This window comes from Mauremys mutica, chromosome 17 (assembly GCF_020497125.1).
Source record: "Mauremys mutica isolate MM-2020 ecotype Southern chromosome 17, ASM2049712v1, whole genome shotgun sequence".
In the NCBI taxonomy this organism is placed as follows: Eukaryota; Metazoa; Chordata; order Testudines; family Geoemydidae; genus Mauremys; species Mauremys mutica.
In genome coordinates, this window is record NC_059088.1 from 8,186,063 (window position 1) to 8,202,871 (window position 16,809).

The following is a 16,809-nucleotide window of genomic DNA, read 5'->3' on the forward strand; positions in this document are numbered from 1 at the left end:
GTCTCCTGTAGGCGTGTCCCCATGTCCCCATAGGGAGGCTTTTGGAGAGGGTAGACATCTCCTGTAAGGTGACTGGTGGGGTGGGGGATTGACATCACTTCTCCCGGGGACATTGCCATGGGAGGTTGATATCCTCTCAGGGGGGATGGCTGTGGAGGGGTTGATGTCACAATCAGAGGTTGATATCCCTGGTGGTGGTGGTTGTGGAGGGGTTGACATTGTGCGTGCGGTTGTGTGTGCGGATGTCTCCCAGGGACATCGCCATTGGAGGTTGACGGAGGGGTTGACGTTGCCGGGGGTGGCTGTGTGGGGATGTCTCCCAGGGAACGGTGTTGATGTTGCCGTGGGGGGTTGGTATCCCTGGGGCAATGGCTATTGCCAGCCAAGTGCTGGCTGTGCGCTGGGATTGACATGACCGCAGGGAGAACGGCCTGGCTCTATGGGGGGCAGCCCTTGGTACCTCAGGGCTCATTACTTTGCAGAGGGCTCTATATGCCAGTCTCTTCCCCCTACACTGACTGAACCTAACCAACCCTGCCTGCCCCAGAGAGCCAAGGAGCCAATCACAGCGCTTCTTTCAACCGCCTTTCACCAGTGGACCAATCGCCCTTCTCCTTTTGTCTCATTTTCTAGCGGATGTCCAATCAGAGGCGATGACCCTTTTCCCGCCTTTGGGCAGCTAATCAGGCTCGTGCTCCCCTCAGAGTCAAGAGTAGTTCGAGCGGCCTCTCTGTTCCCGCGCTCCCTGGGAGCCAGCCAATCAGCGGCGGATGTGTCTCAGATGGGATAACAGGGGAGGAGGGACCCTCCTGCGGTCGGGACCGAACCATTTGGGAGAAGGAAAGGGGGAGCCACTGAGCTGAACCATTGTAAACGTAGGAAGAAGAGCTGCTTCCTTGTGTACATGGGAGTTAATGAGGAATGAACCATTGTGAAAATGGGGACAGAACCATTTTTTTTGGGGGGGATAAAAGGGTAGAGATGGGGACTGAACCACTGGGTAAATAGGGGGCTGAAACACTGCCCCATAGAGGTGCCATCCCCCAGGATGCACATGTCTCTGGAGGGGCTCCACCAAGATAATTCCCAGCATGCAATGCACCAGTGCAGCCAATGGAGGCGGAGTAGTTCCCAGCATGCAGTGCACCAGTACAGCCAATGGAGGCGGAGTAGTTCCCAGCATGCAGTGCACCAGTGCAGCCAATGGAGGCGGAGTAGTTCCCAGCATGCAGTGCGCCAGTGCAGCCAATGGAGGCGGAGTAGTTCCCAGCATGCAATGCGCCAGTGCAGCCAATGGAGGCGGAGTAGTTCCCAGCATGCAGTGCACCAGTGCAGCCAATGGAGGCGGAGTAGTTCCCAGCATGCAGTGCGCCAGTGCAGCCCATGGAGGTGAGGGCCGCCAGCAATCACTGCTCCCAGAGCCAATAGCTCCCATCATGCAATGCTGCAATGTAGCCTGTGGGGATGGCAGCTCCCAGAATGCACTGCTTCATCTGAGGTTTGGCCTTTGAAAGGGTCATACTCTGCTGGAACCCATGGAGGTAAAGCGTTCCCAGAATGCACTGCTCCCACATGACCTAGGGAGGGGACAGTTCCCAGCAGGCATTGCTTGTGTGGGGCCCATGGAGGCGGCAGCTCCCAGCATGCACCACTGCAGAGCAGCCCATGGAGGCGGCAGCTCCCAGCATGCACCACTGCAGAGCAGCCCATGGAGGGGACAGCTCCCAGCATGCAGTGGTGCATGCTGGGGGCTGCAGCCTGGCCCAGCAGAAATGGCAGAGTGGTCTTATCCCTAAGGCCAGGACTGTTTTCCCCAGGTTGGGGCGCTGGTCTCAGTTCTCCACTAAATCCCCGCTGAGGGACTCAGCTTGGCCTTTGCGCAGTCAGCGGGTAAGACATTGCCCTTAACTTCCTGTCCCAAAGTGCTGCTGGTCATGGTGGTAAGTTGCTGCCGTGCCCTATTGCAGAGGGGCCATGTCCCAATGCCGGGCGAGGGGTCCCCTATAACCACCCCCCACCCGGTCCCCATATAACCAGCCCCTGCCCCACCCCAGAGGGGCCGCGTCCTGTGCCAGGTGAGGGGTCCTCATATAACCAGTCCCCACCCCGTCCTCGTATAACCAGCCCCTACCCCACCCCAGAGGGGCTGCGTCCTGCGCCGGGCGAGGGGTCCCTGTGTAACCAACCCCGCCCCACCCCAGCGGGGCCGCGTCCTGCGCCGGGCGAGGGGGTGTCTGCATGGGGGGCTGCCAGTCTAGCGTTTGTTCAGCAGCGGGGGCGGGGGAATCGTTTCTCGTTCTCATTTAGTTCCTGACGGTGGCAGCAGCGACATGAGCAATAACAGATCAGCGCTGAACAGAGCTTCAAACTCCCCTCCCCGAGCCAGGGAGAGAACCCAGGAGTCCTGGACCCCACCCCCGCCCCCGAGCCAGGAGAGAACCCAGGAGTCCTGGACCCCACCCCTGCCCCCGAGCCAGGGAGAGAACCCAGGAGTCCTGGACCCCACCCCCGCCCCGGAGCCAGGAGAGAACCCAGGAGTCCTGGACCCCACCCCCGCCCCCGAGCCAGGGAGAGAACCCAGGAGTCCTGGACCCCACCCCCCGAGCCAGGGAGAGAACCCAGGAGTCCTGGACCCCGCCCCCGAGCCAGGAGAGAACCCAGGAGTCCTGGACCCCACCCCTGCCCCCGAGCCAGGGAGAGAACCCAGGAGTCCTGGACCCCCCCCCGGAGCCAGGAGAGAACCAAGGAGTCCTGGACCCCACCCCCGCCCCTGAGCCAGGGAGAGAACCCAGGAGTCCTGGACCCCACCCCCACCCCCGAGCCAGGGAGAGAACCCAGGAGTCCTGGACCCCACCCCCGCCCCCGAGCCAGGAGAGAACCCAGGAGTCCTGGACCCCGCCCCCGAGCCAGGGAGAGAACCCAGGAGTCCTGGACCCCGCCCCCGAGCCAGGAGAGAACCCAGGAGTCCTGGACCCCACCCCCGAGCCAGGAGAGAACCCAGGAGTCCTGGCTCCCGGTAGGGTCACTGATGTAACGCCCAGTCTCAGGGGTAGCCGTGTTAGTCTGTATGCACAGAACCGCCGAGGAGGCCGCTGGCACCGTACGGACTAGCCCAGTGATTGGGGCAGCCGCTTCCTGCCAAATCCATCGGTTAGTCTCTAAGGCGCCGCCGGACCCCGCACTGACCTAACGCTGCTTCACTGCGGGGGGAGGGGGGGGGAAGTGTCGTCAGCCGCGAAAGAGAAAGTGAAAGTCCCGCTGCCCACAGCCCGGGGCACTTCACAGCTTGCGGCAGCCCAGCGCGGCTCCAGCCAGGTTTGAGCCAGGACGCCTGGGTTCTCTCCCCGGCTCTGGGAGGGGAGTGGGGGCTGGTGGTTAGAGCAGGCGGGGCTGGAGCCAGGACTCCTGGGTTCTGTCCCCAGCTCTGGGAGGGGAGGGGAGGTGAGGTTGGTGGTTAGAGCAAGGTGGGGCTGGGAACCAGGACTCCTGGGTTCTCTCCCCGGCTCTGGGAGGGGAGCGGGAGCTAGTGGTTAGAGCAGGAGGGGCTGGGAGCCAGGACTCCTGGGTTCTCTCCCCCGGCTCTGGGAGGGGAGGGGAGGCTGGTAGTTAGAGCAAGGGGGGCTGGGAGCCAGGACTCCTGGGTTCTCTCCCCCGGCTCTGGGAGGGGAGGGGAGGCTGGTGGTTAGAGCAGGGGGGGCTGGGAACCAGGACTCCTGGGTTCTCTCCCCCGGCTCTGGGAGGGGAATGGGGGCTGGTGGTTAGAGCAGGGGAGTGCTGGGAGCCAGGACTCCTGGGTTCTCTCCCCGGCTCTGGGAGGGGAATGGGGGCTGGTGGTTAGAGCAAGGGGGTTTCCTGGGTTCTCTCCCCGGCTCTGGGAGGGGAATGGGGGCTGGTGGTTAGAGCAGGGGGGGGCTGGGAGCCAGGACTCCTGGGTTCTCTCCCCGCCTCTGGGAGGGGAGCAGGGTCTAGTGGGTTAGAGCAGCGGGGGCTGGGATCTGTCATCAGCCTTGCCTCTACTCCGTGCCTCAGTTTCCCCTTCTTTGAAACAGGTCCAGTCAGCTTCCTGCGGAGGGGCCGTGTGGCTGGAGAGCGGGTCCCTTCTGCCCCCTCCTTGTGCAGAGGGGGTGCCCTGGGGTGGGCCTGGCACTGGTGGTACTAGCTGGCCGAACACCCACAAATCCCTCCTTCCGCAGCACAGGTCTGGGGCCGGGGCCCTGGGCTGGTCCTGCTCCCGGAGAGCAGAGGGGCCCAAGCGATTGGGCAGACCCCAGATATGGGCCAGGCTCTGTGGGCGACGGGCATCCCCGCTGCACAGCCTGTGGTGTAACACTGTCCCTCTCCCCCAGCCCCTGCGCCCGGCCCCCCCACGGACGCCATGGAGCCCGTCTGCCTGGTAGAGCCGGTGCCCAGCTCTGGTGCCCTGCGGGTGAACCCGGCTGCCCTGGGCCTGCTCCGGGTCCTCGCCCGGCCCCTCCACGTCCTCGCCGTCTTCGGGCCCCGCGGCACCGGGAAATCCTTCCTCCTGGACCGGCTGGTGGGGCAGGGCGAAGGTGAAGGGTCCCCATTGCTCCCCCTTCCCTCTGCCTGCGCCTCCCCCGACCCCCTCCTGGGCCCCCCCCATCCTCCTGCCGGGGCCTCCAGCAACCCTCTGCCTGGGCCTCCCCCATCTCACCCCACCCCTCTGCCGGGGCCTCCCCCATCCCCCTGGGCCTCCCCCGACCCCCTCCTGGGCCTCCCCCATCTCACCCCACCCCTCTGCCTGGGCCTCCCCCATCTCACCCCTTCCCTCTGCCTGGGCCTCCCCCATCTCACCCCACCCCTCTGTCACGGAGTGTGGGGGAGTCCGGCCCTGCACCCCTCTTCCTGGGCTCACAGTGACTCTCAGCCAGCGAGTAAAACAGAAGGTTTATTGAACAACAGGAACACAGGATACAGCCCAGCTTGGGTTCAGAGCCAGGACCCCTCAATCTGGCCTTTCTGGGGGGTTCAGGGTGCTTGGATCCCAGCCTAGGATCCCCTGAAACCCACCTCCCAGCTCCCAACCGAAAACTGATTCCACTTCCCCCCTCCCTTTGTCTAGCTACAGCCGGAGGTGAGACCTCCCCTCCCCCCGGCCAGGCTCATGTTACAGCTGCAGACCTGTCTCTGCCTACCAAGCACACAGACAGTCCCTGCTCTCACCTATCAACCACACAGACAGTCCCTATTCCATCATACCCTCTGCCTGCGCCTCCCCCATCTCACCCCTTCCCTCTGCCTGCGCCTCCCCCATCTCACCCCTTCCCTCTGCCTGGGCCTCCCCCATCCCCCTGGGCCTCCCCGACCCCCCCCCCGATCCCCCCGCTGGGGCCTCCCCCACCCCTCTGCCTGCGCTTCCCCCATCTCACACCTTCCCTCTGCCGGGGCCTCCCCCATCTCACCCCACCCTTCTGCCTGCGCCTCCCCCATCTCACCCCACCCTTCTGCCTGCGCCTCCCCCATCTCACCCCACCCCTCTGCCTGCGCCTCCCCCATCTCACCCCACCCCTCTGCCTGCGCCTCCCCCACCCCCCTGGGCCTCTCCTGACCCCCTCCTGGGCCTCCCCCATCTCACCCCACCCCTCTGCCGGGGCCTCCCCCATCCCCCTGGGCCTCCCCCGACCCCCTCCTGCGCCTCCCCCATCTCACCCCACCGCTCTGCCTGTGCCTCCCCCATCTCACCCCACCCCTCTGCCGGGGCCTCCCCCATCCCCCTGGGCCTCCCCCGACCCCCTCCTGGGCCTCCCCCATCTCACCCCACCCCTCTGCCTGGGCCTCCCCCATCTCACCCCTTCCCTCTGCCAGGGCCTCCCCCATCTCACCCCACCCCTCTGCCTGCGCCTCCCCCATCTCACCCCTTCCCTCTGCCTGGGCCTCCCCCATCCCCCTGGGCCTCCCCGACCCCCCCCCCGTTGCCCGCTCTGGGGCCTCCCCCACCCCTCTGCCTGCGCTTCCCCCATCTCACACCTTCCCTCTGCCGGGGCCTCCCCCATCTCACCCCACCCTTCTGCCTGCGCCTCCCCCATCTCACCCCACCCTTCTGCCTGCGCCTCCCCCATCTCACCCCACCCCTCTGCCTGCGCCTCCCCCATCTCACCCCACCCCTCTGCCTGCGCCTCCCCCCTCCCCCTGGGCCTCTCCTGACCCCCTCCTGGGCCTCCCCCATCTCACCCCACCCCTCTGCCGGGGCCTCCCCCATCCCCCTGGGCCTCCCCCGACCCCCTCCTGCGCCTCCCCCATCTCACCCCACCGCTCTGCCTGCGGCTCCCCCATCTCACCCCACCCCTCTGCCGGGGCCTCCCCCATCCCCCTGGGCCTCCCCCGACCCCCTCCTGCGCCTCCCCCATCTCACCCCACCCCTCTGCCTGCGCCTCCCCCATCCCCCTGTGCCCCCCTCCCGGCCCCCCCGGGCCTCCCCCGATCCCCCTGCCGGGGCCTCCACCAACCCTCTGCCTGCGCCTCCCCCATCTCACCCCACCCCTCTGCCTGGGCCTCCCCCATCTCACCCCACCCCCCTGCCTGCGCCTCCATCACCTCACCCCACCCCTCTGCCGGGGCCTCCCCCATCCCCCTGGGCCTCCCCCGACCCCCTCCTGCGCCTCCCCCATCTCACCCCACCCCTCTGCCTGCGCCTCCCCCATCCCCCTGGGTCCCCCTCCCGGCCCCCCCGGGCCTCCCCCGATCCCCCTGCCGGGGCCTCCCCCATCTCACCCCTTCCCCCTGCCTGCGCCTCCCCCATCTCACCCCACCCCTCTGCCTGCGCCTCCCCCATCTCACCCCCTTCCCCCTGCCTGCGCCTCCCCCATCACACCCCACCCCTCTGCCTGCGCCTCCCCCGACCCCCTCCTGGGCTTCCCCCGATCCCCCTGGGCCTCCCCCGACCCCCCCCGATCCCCCCGCCGGGGCCTCCCCCATCTCACCCCTTCCCTGTGCCTGGGCCTCCCCCATCTCACCCCACCCCTCTGCCTGCGCCTCCCCCATCTCACCCCTTCCCTGTGCCTGGGCCTCCCCCATCTCACCCCACCCCTCTGCCTGCGCCTCCCCCATCTCACCCCTTCCCTGTGCCTGGGCCTCCCCCATCTCACCCCACCCCTCTGCCTGCGCCTCCCCCATCTCACCCCTTCCCTGTGCCTGGGCCTCCCCCATCTCACCCCACCCCTCTGCCTGCGCCTCCCCCATCTCACCCCACCCCTCTGCCTGCGCCTCCCCCATCTCACCCCTACCCTGTGCCTGGGCCTCCCCCATCTCACCCCTTCCCTGTGCCTGGGCCTCCCCCATCTCACCCCACCCCTCTGCCTGGGCCTCCCCCATCTCACCCCACCCCTCTGCCTGCGCCTCCCCCATCTCACCCCACCCCTCTGCCTGCGCCTCCCCCATCTCACCCCACCCCTCTGCCTGCGCCTCCCCCATCTCACCCCACCCCTCTGCCTGCGCCTCCCCCATCTCACCCCTTCCCTGTGCCTGGGCCTCCCCCATCTCACCCCACCCCTCTGCCTGGGCCTCCCCCATCTCACCCCACCCCTCTGCCTGCGCCTCCCCCATCCCCCTGGGCCTCCCCCGATCCCCCTGCCGGGGCCTCCACCAACCCTCTGCCTCCCCCCATGCCCTGCCTGCGCCTCCCCCATTCCCCCAGCCCTGGACAGAGCTGAAGCTGGACTTGGGGGGTCCCTGTGGGACCAGCCCACCCAGTGTCTCCGATGTCTGAGCCCTGGTGCGAGGAGTGTGGGGAACGCGGAGGGGGGAGTCCTGGCTGCACTGGCTGCCCGGAGCCGCGGCAGGATCCCTGGCACAGCTGGGGTGTCGGCCAGAGGGGGCCGGGCTGCTCCGGAGGGCCGGGCGGGGGAAGCGAGTGAGGGGCAGCGCGCGGCGTGTCGCTGGGTGGGGAGAAAAAGGGGGATCTTGGGCAGCGCCAGGGCGGGCGCCTACATTGGCCCTCCCAGCTCCGCTTGGGGGGGAGGTGGGTCAGAGCAGAGGCCCGAGGATGAGACCTCGGAAGGGGGGGATGTGACCCATGGCAGGACGGGGGGGAGGGGAGCCCCGGCGGGAAGGGGGGAGGGGAGCCCCTTCGAGAAGCAGGGAGGGGAGCCCTGGCGGGAAGGGGGGAGGGGAGCCCCTTCTAGAAGCAGGGAGGGGAGCCCTGGCGGGAAGGGGGGCCGTGACCCATGGGAGAAGGGGGGAGGGGAGCCCCGGCGGGACGGGGGGAGAGGTGCTCCGGCGGGACGGGGGGCCGTGACCCATGGGGGAAGGGGGGGGGAAGCCCCGGCGGGACGGGGGGAGGGGAGCCCCGGCGGGAAGGGGGGCCGTGACCCATGGGGGACGGGGGGAGGGGAGCCCCGGTGGGAAGGGGGGAGGGGAGCCCCGTCGGGAAGCCGGGCGGGGAGCCCTGGCGGGAAGGGGGGCCGTGACCCATGGGAGAAGGGGGGAGGGGAGCCCCGGCGGGACGGGGGGAGAGGTGCTCCGGCGGGACGGGAGGCCGTGACCCATGGGGGAAGGGGGGGGGAGCTCCGGCGGGACGGGGGGGAGCCGACCCATGGGGGAAGGGGGGGGGAGCCCCGGCGGGAAGGGGGGACGTGACCCATGGGGGAAGGGGGGGGGAGCCCCGGCGGGACGGGGGGAGGGGAGCCCCGGCGGGAAGGGTTGTCCGGATACGCTCAGGCTGGAATAAGGCGTCAGCTGGGGCCGTGAGGGGAATTCACCAGGAGAGCCGCGTGCTGAGCGTCTCCGTGGCGGGCGGGGCGGGGCTCCCGGCGACCGGCTCTGGGCTGGTTTGGGGGCCGGTCCCTGGGCTGGGCTGTCAGGGATCAGGCCGGATGGTCACAGGGAATCGCAGCGTCGGGGCTGAGACAGACCCTGTCGGGGCTGGGCTCGCTTTGCTGGTGCTGCCCCAGCGCCGGGGGCTGCCAGGCCGTATTGCCGCGTTTCTATCCCACCGCTGGCCTCGCTGACCCTCCGTCGGCGCCTGGCCGACCCCCATCCCTGACCCCTCTGCCTGGGCCTGCCCCGTCCCCCACCCGCCTGGGCCTCCCCCGTCCCTCCGCCCGCCTGGGCCTCCCCCATCCCTCCGCCCGCCTGGGGCCTCCCCCGTCCCCCAGCCGCCTGGGCCTCCCCCGTCCCTCCGCCCGCCTGGGCCTCCGTGACCCCTCTGCCTGGGCCTCCCCCATCCCCCGCCCGCCTGGGCCTCCCCATCCCCCACCCGCCTGGGCCTCCCCCATCCCTCCGCCCGCCTGGGGCCTCCCCCGTCCCTCCGCCCGCCTGGGGCCTCCCCCGTCCCCCAGCCGCCTGGGCCTCCCCCGTCCCTCCGCCCGCCTGGGGCCTCCCCCGTCCCCCACCCGCCTGGGCCTCTCCCATCGCCGCCTGGGGCCTCCCCCATCCCCCACCCGCCTGGGCCTCCTGCCGCCTGGGGCCTCTCCCATCCCTCCACCTGCGCCTCCCTGACCCCTCTGCCTGGGCCTCCCCCATCCCCCGCCCGCCTGGGGCCTCCCCCGTCCCCCACCCGCCTGGGCCTCCCCATCCCCCACCCGCCTGGGGCCTCCCCCGTCCCTGACCCCTCTGCCTGGGCCTCCCCCATCCCCCGCCCGCCTGGGCCTCCCCATCCCCCACCCGCCTGGGCCTCCCCCATCCCTCCGCCCGCCTGGGCCTCCCCCGTCCCTCCGCCTGCCTGGGGCCTCCCCCATCCCTCCGCCCGCCTGGGCCTCCCCCATCCCTCCACGTGCACCTCCGTGACCCCTCTGCCTGGGCCTCCCCCGACCCCCCTCTCCCCACAGCCCCCACTCAGTGCCCCTCTCTCTCCCCACAGGTTTCCCCCGCTCCCCGGGGATCTGGGTGTGGTGCCTGCCCCACCCAACTCAGCCCGACCAGGCCCTGGTGCTGCTGGACACGGAAGGATTCTCCGAGCAAGAGGTAGTGGTGTCTAGTGGTTAGAGTGTGTGCGCGGCAGGGGGCTGGGAGGCAGGACTCCTGGGTTCTCTCCCAGCTCTGGGAGGGCAGTGGGGTGCCGTGCTCAGGCCCGCTGCTCATGCCGTTGCAGGGCGAGGAGACGAAGCTCTCCCGACTCTTCCTCCTGAACGTGCTGCTCAGCAGCGTCTTTGTCTATAACACCAGGAGTGAGGGCGACCCCCAGAGGCAGCTCGACCGCCTGACGTATCCTTCCCAGCACGACCCCCCCGCTCTGGGGCCGGCGCCCCTGGAGGGGAAAGGCCTCGTGTCCCATTCCCTGCCCCCCTGTGCCAGCTGGTCCCCCCACCCTGGGGCTGGAGCAGGGTCAGCGCCCCCTGGAGGGGAAAGGCCCCTTCTCCCGTTCCCTACCCCCCTGAGCCAGCCCGTCCCTGCCCTGGGGCCGGATGGGAGCTGGTGACCCAGAGGGGACAGGCCCCATGTCCCATTCCACCCCCCCCCCCGCCTGGTTCGGTTCCCGTCGCTCGGCCCTGTCTTTTCCTTCACGGCGCCCCCCGCAGGTACGTGAGGGATCTGCCCCGGGTGGTGCACGTGCTGGACGAGTGCCCCTGGGAGAACAGCTTCCTCCTGAGCAGCGTGCTGCCCGACTTCGTGTGGTGCCTGCGGGACGTGGTGCCCGACCCCTGCCTGGACGAGGCGCTGGAAGCCACGGACCACGAGCTGGACTCGGCTCTCAGCTCCCCGCAAGGTGCATGGCCGTCGGGGCCCTTCCCCCGGCGGAGGGGAACCCCGGCGTCCGGGCGGGTCCCCAGCCCGGCTCAGGTTCTATCCTGCCTCCCCAACTCACCCCTGCCATCTCAGAGGGGTACAGGAGCCCGCTTCACTTCCTGTCCTAAACGAGCACTGGTGTGAAACAGCCCCCACACCCCGCCCCAGAGCGGCCACATCGCTGCGCTGGGCAAGGGGTCCCTGGATAAACAGCCCCCACCCCCCATCCCAGAGGTGGCTGCATCTCCATGCTGCAGGAGGGGTCCATGTGTCAACAGCCTTCGTGTCCTGCCCCAGAGCGGCCACATCTCTGCCCTCAGCACCCCCTGCCTCTCGGTGTGACCCCAGGGTTCACCGCCGCCCCCTTTCTCTCGCAGATTCGGAGGACTCCCCGTCCAGCTGCGTACAGAGGTTCTTCCCCTGCCGGAAGCTGTTCCGTTTCTGCTCCCCCCGAGGGGATGGAGGGCAGGGCGAGCCGCCGTCTCCCGCAGGCCAGCTGCACCCCCTGTTCCAGGAGCAGATGGGGCGTTTTAAGGACTACGCCCTGAGCCGGAGCCCTAAGACTGTGGTGGGGAACAGAGCGGTTGATGGGGCGTGTAAGTGTCTGGCTGGGGGTGGGTGAGCAGCCTGTGGGATGTCTGTACCGCGCCTAGCGCAGTGAGGTCATGGGCCCAGACCGGGAGGCCTCAGTGCTACCGTAAAACACCTAATAAATAGCAATCCTAGTGTACAGCGCCTAGCGCAACCGGGTCGTGTGCCAGGACCAGGGCGCCTGGACACTACCGTAATACACCTAATAAATAGCAGTGATAATTCTAGGTGAAAACTCAGGAACCTGGGTACTGCTGGACACATTTTTTTGGTGAAAAATGCAGATTTGGCAGCAGAGACGTTTCCCCTGAATTCCCTTTGCTTTCTCCATATTGTTGGTGTAGGGGAAAACCCCCCCAAACTTCCCAAAATGGCAGAAGTCTGGTTTTTGGTTCAAAACAACTTTCCATTTTCAGATTTCCTATTTTATTTAAACCGAAAAACTGTCCCCAAAGCCTGGGGCTCTCGGGGTGTCGGTGGAACGTTCCCTTTGACCCGAAGTGTCAGGTTTTTGGCTTTTCAGTTGCCTGGAAGTTCTGAGCAGTTTTATTCTTTCGTTCGATCCGAAACAATTTGCTTTTTTTGGAATTGCCAGGACCCGAAAGCCCATCAGTCGCCCAGTTCTGGCCCCGTCCTCGGGCTGGAAAATCACCAGCCTCGATGGCTGGGAACGAGGGACTCAGCTGCCTGTAACGATAACGATCCCTGGCTCTTCTCTAGTGCTTCCCAGCCATCCATTTCCAAGGGTCAGCACCATTGTCCCCCTTGTACAGCAGGGGAAACTGAGGCACAAAGCAGGGCTGTGACTTGCCCAAGCTCCTCCAGCGCAGAGCCTGGGCCAGAACCCAGGAGTCCTATCCCACCCTGCAGCAGCTGCACAAACCTCAGTACCTGAGCCAGACCAGGGCGGACAGGAGCCCCCAGCCCACCGAATCCTGGTCTGTCCTTTCTCTCCAGTCCTGGCTGATTTCCTGGAGCGCATCGTGGACCTGCTGTGCCGGGATGAGCCCGTTTTCTTGAGTGAGATCTGCAGTGGCCTGCAGGTGAGGGAGAGTCTGGGCGGAAGCGGGCTGGGCGCTGGGAGAGGCAGAGGGGCTCATGGGGGGGGCGGGGTCCCTTGGGATCTGGGCGGTGGGGGGGGCTGGGCGCTGGGAGAGGCAGAGGGGCTCATGGGGGGTGGGGTCCCATGGGGTCTGTGCAGTGAGTGGGGGCAGAGAAGGCTCCAGTTAATGGGGGGTTTCTGCTCCCAGCAGGAAGGCAGCAATGACTCCGTGGGGTACCCAGTGGACCCCATGGGGGGCGCCCCACCCAGCAGAGCAGCAGCCAGCACTGCCCAGCCCCCGGTGCCAGAGCCCAAGGTCAGTCGGGGGCAGCCCCAGGGACTGGGGGGAAGGGGGGTGGGGGGACCGTTGCTGGTTCCAGCTCGGCTTAGAGAGAGCCGGGGGTTGGTCCGCATGGGGGCGGGTGCAGGGAATTGGGCTGAGACCCAGCAACTCCTGTCACACATGGAACCAGTTATAGCCATGGAGCATCGTAGCTAGGTGGGAGCTGGCGCCCCCTAGTGGGGCAGGGCCCCGTGTCCCATCCCCGCCCCCCTGAGCCAGCCCGGCCCTGGGGTGCGTCGGGGCTGGCGCCCCCTAGTGGGGCAGGGCCCCGTCTCCCATTCCCGCCCCCCTGAGCCAGCCCGGCCCTGCCCTGGGGCGCGTCGGGGCCGGCGCCCCCTAGTGGGGAAAGGCCCCGTGTCCCATTCCCCGCCCCCCTGAGCCAGCCCGGCCCTGCCCTGGGGTGTGTCGGGGCCGGCGTCCCCTAGTGGGGACAGGCCCCGTGTCCCATTCCCGGCCCCCTGAGCCAGCCCGGCCCTGCCCTGGGGTGCGTCGTGGCCGGCGCCCCCTAGTGGGGCAGGGCCCCATGTCCCATTCCCCGCCCCCCTGAGCCAGCCCGGCCCTGCCCTGGGGTGCGTCGGGGCTGGCGCCCCCTAGTGGGGACAGGCCCCGTGTCCCATTCCCCACCCCCCTGAGCCTGTCCCTGCCCTGGGGCGCGTCGGGGCCGGCGCCCCCTAGAGGTCGGCGCTGAGCGGCTCTGTGGCAGGTGACGGGCGCCTCAGCCCTTTGCCGGGCGGTGGATCTGGCCGTGCTCTCGCTCTCCATGACGTATCTGCCCCTCTTTGCCTCTCCCGCAGAGGGAACACGTGGTCCCGCTTCAGGCGTCTCGACCCGCCCTGCCGGTCCTGGCCAAGGTGAGTGGCCCCCGTCGGCCCAGCCCCAGCCCCCTCCTGGCTGCCTTTGGGGGGGAGGCGGAAACAGCCCCTGCATGCCCCCTGCTCCCAGCCTCACTTCGCCCTGCCGCCCCCAGGGTGCCCCCGGCACGGCACAGCCAGGCGCCATGGAGGAGCCGATGTGCCTGATCGAGAACAGCCGGGACGGGGAGCTGCAGCTGAACCAGGCAGCCCTGGCCCTGCTCCAGAGCGTCCGCCAGCCCGTGGTGGTGGTGGCCATCGCCGGGCTGTACCGCACCGGCAAGTCCTACCTCCTGAACCGACTGGCCGGCAAGGACCGGGGAGGTGAGTGCTGGGGAGGTGCTCGGCTGTGGGGCTGATCCAGGGGGCAGGGAGGGGGGAGGATACCAGGCTAGACGGGCCCGTGGGGCTGATCCAGGGGGCAGGGACGGGGGAGGATACCAGGCTAGACGGGCCTGTTCCCTGCACAACATTCTCCGTTCCACCCACGCTCTAGGGGGCGCCCAGCCGTACCCCGTTCCTAGGGCTCGGCGTGCGCTTTGTGGGTCTGCAGGGCCTTACCCAGCAATCCCCTTCTCCTCTGTTTATCAGCAGTCACCAAGCAGAACACACAGGCTAATCCAATGGGGGGGTTTCTACACACCATAACTGTAACCGTGCTGCCCACCCCGTGTGGGGCGTTTGCACATGTGGGGCACGTTGAGGTACGACCCTGGGCCCGTTGAACCCGGAGAGGCCCTACTCGGTTTGCTGCAGAGAGCGTATTGGGGATATAATAACTTGTTCCGTACGTGACGGGATCCCCGGGGTGCAGCCTGGGACCGCTGGGCCCCCCTAATTCTCCAGCCTGGTCTGTCTCCCACAAGGCTTTGCTAGTGACCGGCAGCAACCCCCTCCCGGCGCTGTGATCACTCAGCACAGCCGTGTGTGGAGCCCCACACGCAGCCAGACTCCCAGGGCTGGTCATGGATCACACAGGGACAGGCCCCAGCTCCCAGCCCTGTACCCCAGCAATGTACCATCTTGCCCTGCTCAGGACGAGCAGTGCAGATTTATTCATAGAATCATAGAATTCAAGATCAGAAGGGACCATTATGATCATCTAGTCTGACCTCCTGCAAGATGCAGGCCACATAAGCTGATCCACCCACTCCTGAACTAATTCTCTCCCTTGACTCTGCTGTTGAATGCTCCAAATCATGATTTAAAGACTTCTAGTAGCAGATAATCCTTGTCACGGAGTGTGGGGGAGTCCGGCCCTGCACCCCTCTTCCTGAACTCACAGTGACTCTCAGCCAGCCAGTAAAACAGAAGGTTTATTGAACGACAGGAACACAGGATACAGCCCAGCTTGTGTTCAGAGCCAGGACCCCTCAATCTGGCCTTTCTGGGGGGTTCAGGGTGCTTGGATCCCAGCCTAGGATCCCCTCAAAACCCACCACCCAGCTCCCAAACTGAAGACTGACTTCACTCCACCCCTCCCTTTGTCTAGCCCCAGCCAGAGGTGTCACCTCCCCTCCCCCAGGCCAGGCTCATGTTACCGTTGAATACCTGCATCTCACCTAAAATCCTCCCCGGCTCTCCCCTCCCCCACACAAACAGTCCCTATTCCATCACTCCTCCAGCAAGCGACCCCTGCCCCATGCTTCGGAGGAAGGCGAAAAACCTCCAGGGCCACTGCCAATCTACCCTGGAGGAAAATTCCTTCCTGATCCCAAATATGGCGATCAGCTGAACCCTGAGCATGCGGGCAAGACTCTCCAGCCAGACCCTCTGGAAAAAGGCTAACAATATCCTATCAGTGACCCTTTGTACTAATTACCATTGTGGCATGTATTGACCTATTGACTAAACCCGTTATCCTATCATACCATCCCCTCCATAAACTTATCTAGCTTAATCTTAAAGTCATGGAGGTCCTTCGCCCCCACTGTTTCCCTTGGTAGGCTGTTCCAGAATTGCACTCCTCTGATGGTTAGAAACCTTCGTCTAATTTCAAGCCTAAATTTCCTGACTGACAATTTATATCCGTTTGTCCTCGTGTCCACATTAGCACTGAGCTGAAATAATTCCTCTCCTTCCCTGGTATTCATCCCTCTGATATATTTAAAGAGTGCAATCATATCTCCCCTTATCCTTCTTTTGGTTAAGGAAAACAAACCGAGCTCCTCAAGTCTCCTTTCATACGACAGGCTTTCCATTCCTCGGATCATTCTAGTGGCCCTTCTTTGTACCCGTTCCAGTTTGAATTCATCCTTCTTAAACATGGGAGACCAAAACTGCACACAATACTCCAAATGAGGTCTCACCAACGCCTTATATAACGGGATTAGAACCTCCTTATCTCTACTAGAAATACCTCGCCTAATGCATCCCAAGACCGCATTAGCTTTTTTAGCGGCCACATCACATTGCCTGCTCATAGTCATCCTACGATCAACCAGGACTCCTAGGTCCTTCTCCTCCTCCGTTACTTCCAACTGGTGCGTCCCCAGCTTATAACTAAAATTCTTGTTAGTCATCCCTAAATGCATAACCTTACACTTCTCATTATTGTATTTCATCCTGTTACTAATACTCCAGTTTACAAGGTCATCCAAATCTCCCTGGAGGATATCCCGATCCTTTTCCGAATCGGCAATACCTCCCAATTTGGTGTCATCCGCAAACTTTATCAGCCCACTCCTACTTTTGGTTCCGAGGTCAGCGATAAATAGATTGAATAAAATCGGACCCAAAACCGAACCTTGAGGAACTCCACTGGTAACCCCCCTCCAACCCGACAGATCACCCTTCAATACGACCCTCTGCAGTCTCCCCTTTAACCAGCTCCTTATCCACCTTATCATTGGGTCCCCACTTCATCAATGGCAAGTGGATCTACACCAGCCTCTGTAACCGGCGCAGATTTACCAACCGCGTCAGGCAAACTCCCTGGTGACGATAAACAGTTACCCAAAGGGACTGACTAGAAACGAGAGTGTAAGTGAAAGGGGAAAAGTCAGTTAGTTACCCAAATAAAGCAAAATATTAGCCCCCAGTCTAAACCCCCAAGCCCCTTAGACTGCGCAGCATCCAGACTAAGCAGCTTTTCTCCCCCGCTGGCTGCTGCCGTTCCCAGGACACGGCTTTTCCCCTAGACACCCGGGCCAGTCCCCGCTGTTGGAGGCGTCGGTCTTCCCAGGTCCCTGTGCTTGCAGTGTAGGTGGGGGGAGGAGAAGGCCCAGCACGGGGCCCCTGTGCTCTGGTTGTACCCCTAGGCCAGGTGCTTGGGAAGCACCAGTCCAGGCACGTCTGGGGGC

At 65.7% G+C, this 16,809-nt stretch overlaps 1 protein-coding gene across 5 annotated transcripts in view; it reads left to right on the forward strand.

Annotated features, from left to right (window-relative positions):
- The first annotated feature begins 1,158 nt into the window (after window positions 1-1,158).
- LOC123351454 (guanylate-binding protein 1-like) overlaps window positions 1,159-16,809 on the forward strand; it is a 292,158-nt gene continuing 276,507 nt past the window's right edge. For 3 of the 5 annotated variants that reach the window (XM_044990801.1, XM_044990803.1, XM_044990805.1), the window contains exons 1-9: window positions 1,159-1,389; window positions 9,815-9,918; window positions 10,046-10,158; window positions 10,473-10,660; window positions 11,058-11,276; window positions 12,229-12,314; window positions 12,522-12,629; window positions 13,451-13,507; window positions 13,624-13,831. In XM_044990801.1, coding sequence (XP_044846736.1) covers window positions 1,182-1,389; window positions 9,815-9,918; window positions 10,046-10,158; window positions 10,473-10,660; window positions 11,058-11,276; window positions 12,229-12,314; window positions 12,522-12,629; window positions 13,451-13,507; window positions 13,624-13,831 — 1,291 coding nt within the window. In that variant the 5' untranslated portion in view covers window positions 1,159-1,181. Of the gene's footprint in view, window positions 1,390-1,871; window positions 1,891-9,814; window positions 9,919-10,045; window positions 10,159-10,472; window positions 10,661-11,057; window positions 11,277-12,228; window positions 12,315-12,521; window positions 12,630-13,450; window positions 13,508-13,623; window positions 13,832-16,809 lie in introns of those variants that run through there. The other 2 variants (XM_044990804.1, XM_044990806.1) reach the window with 2 other exon arrangements.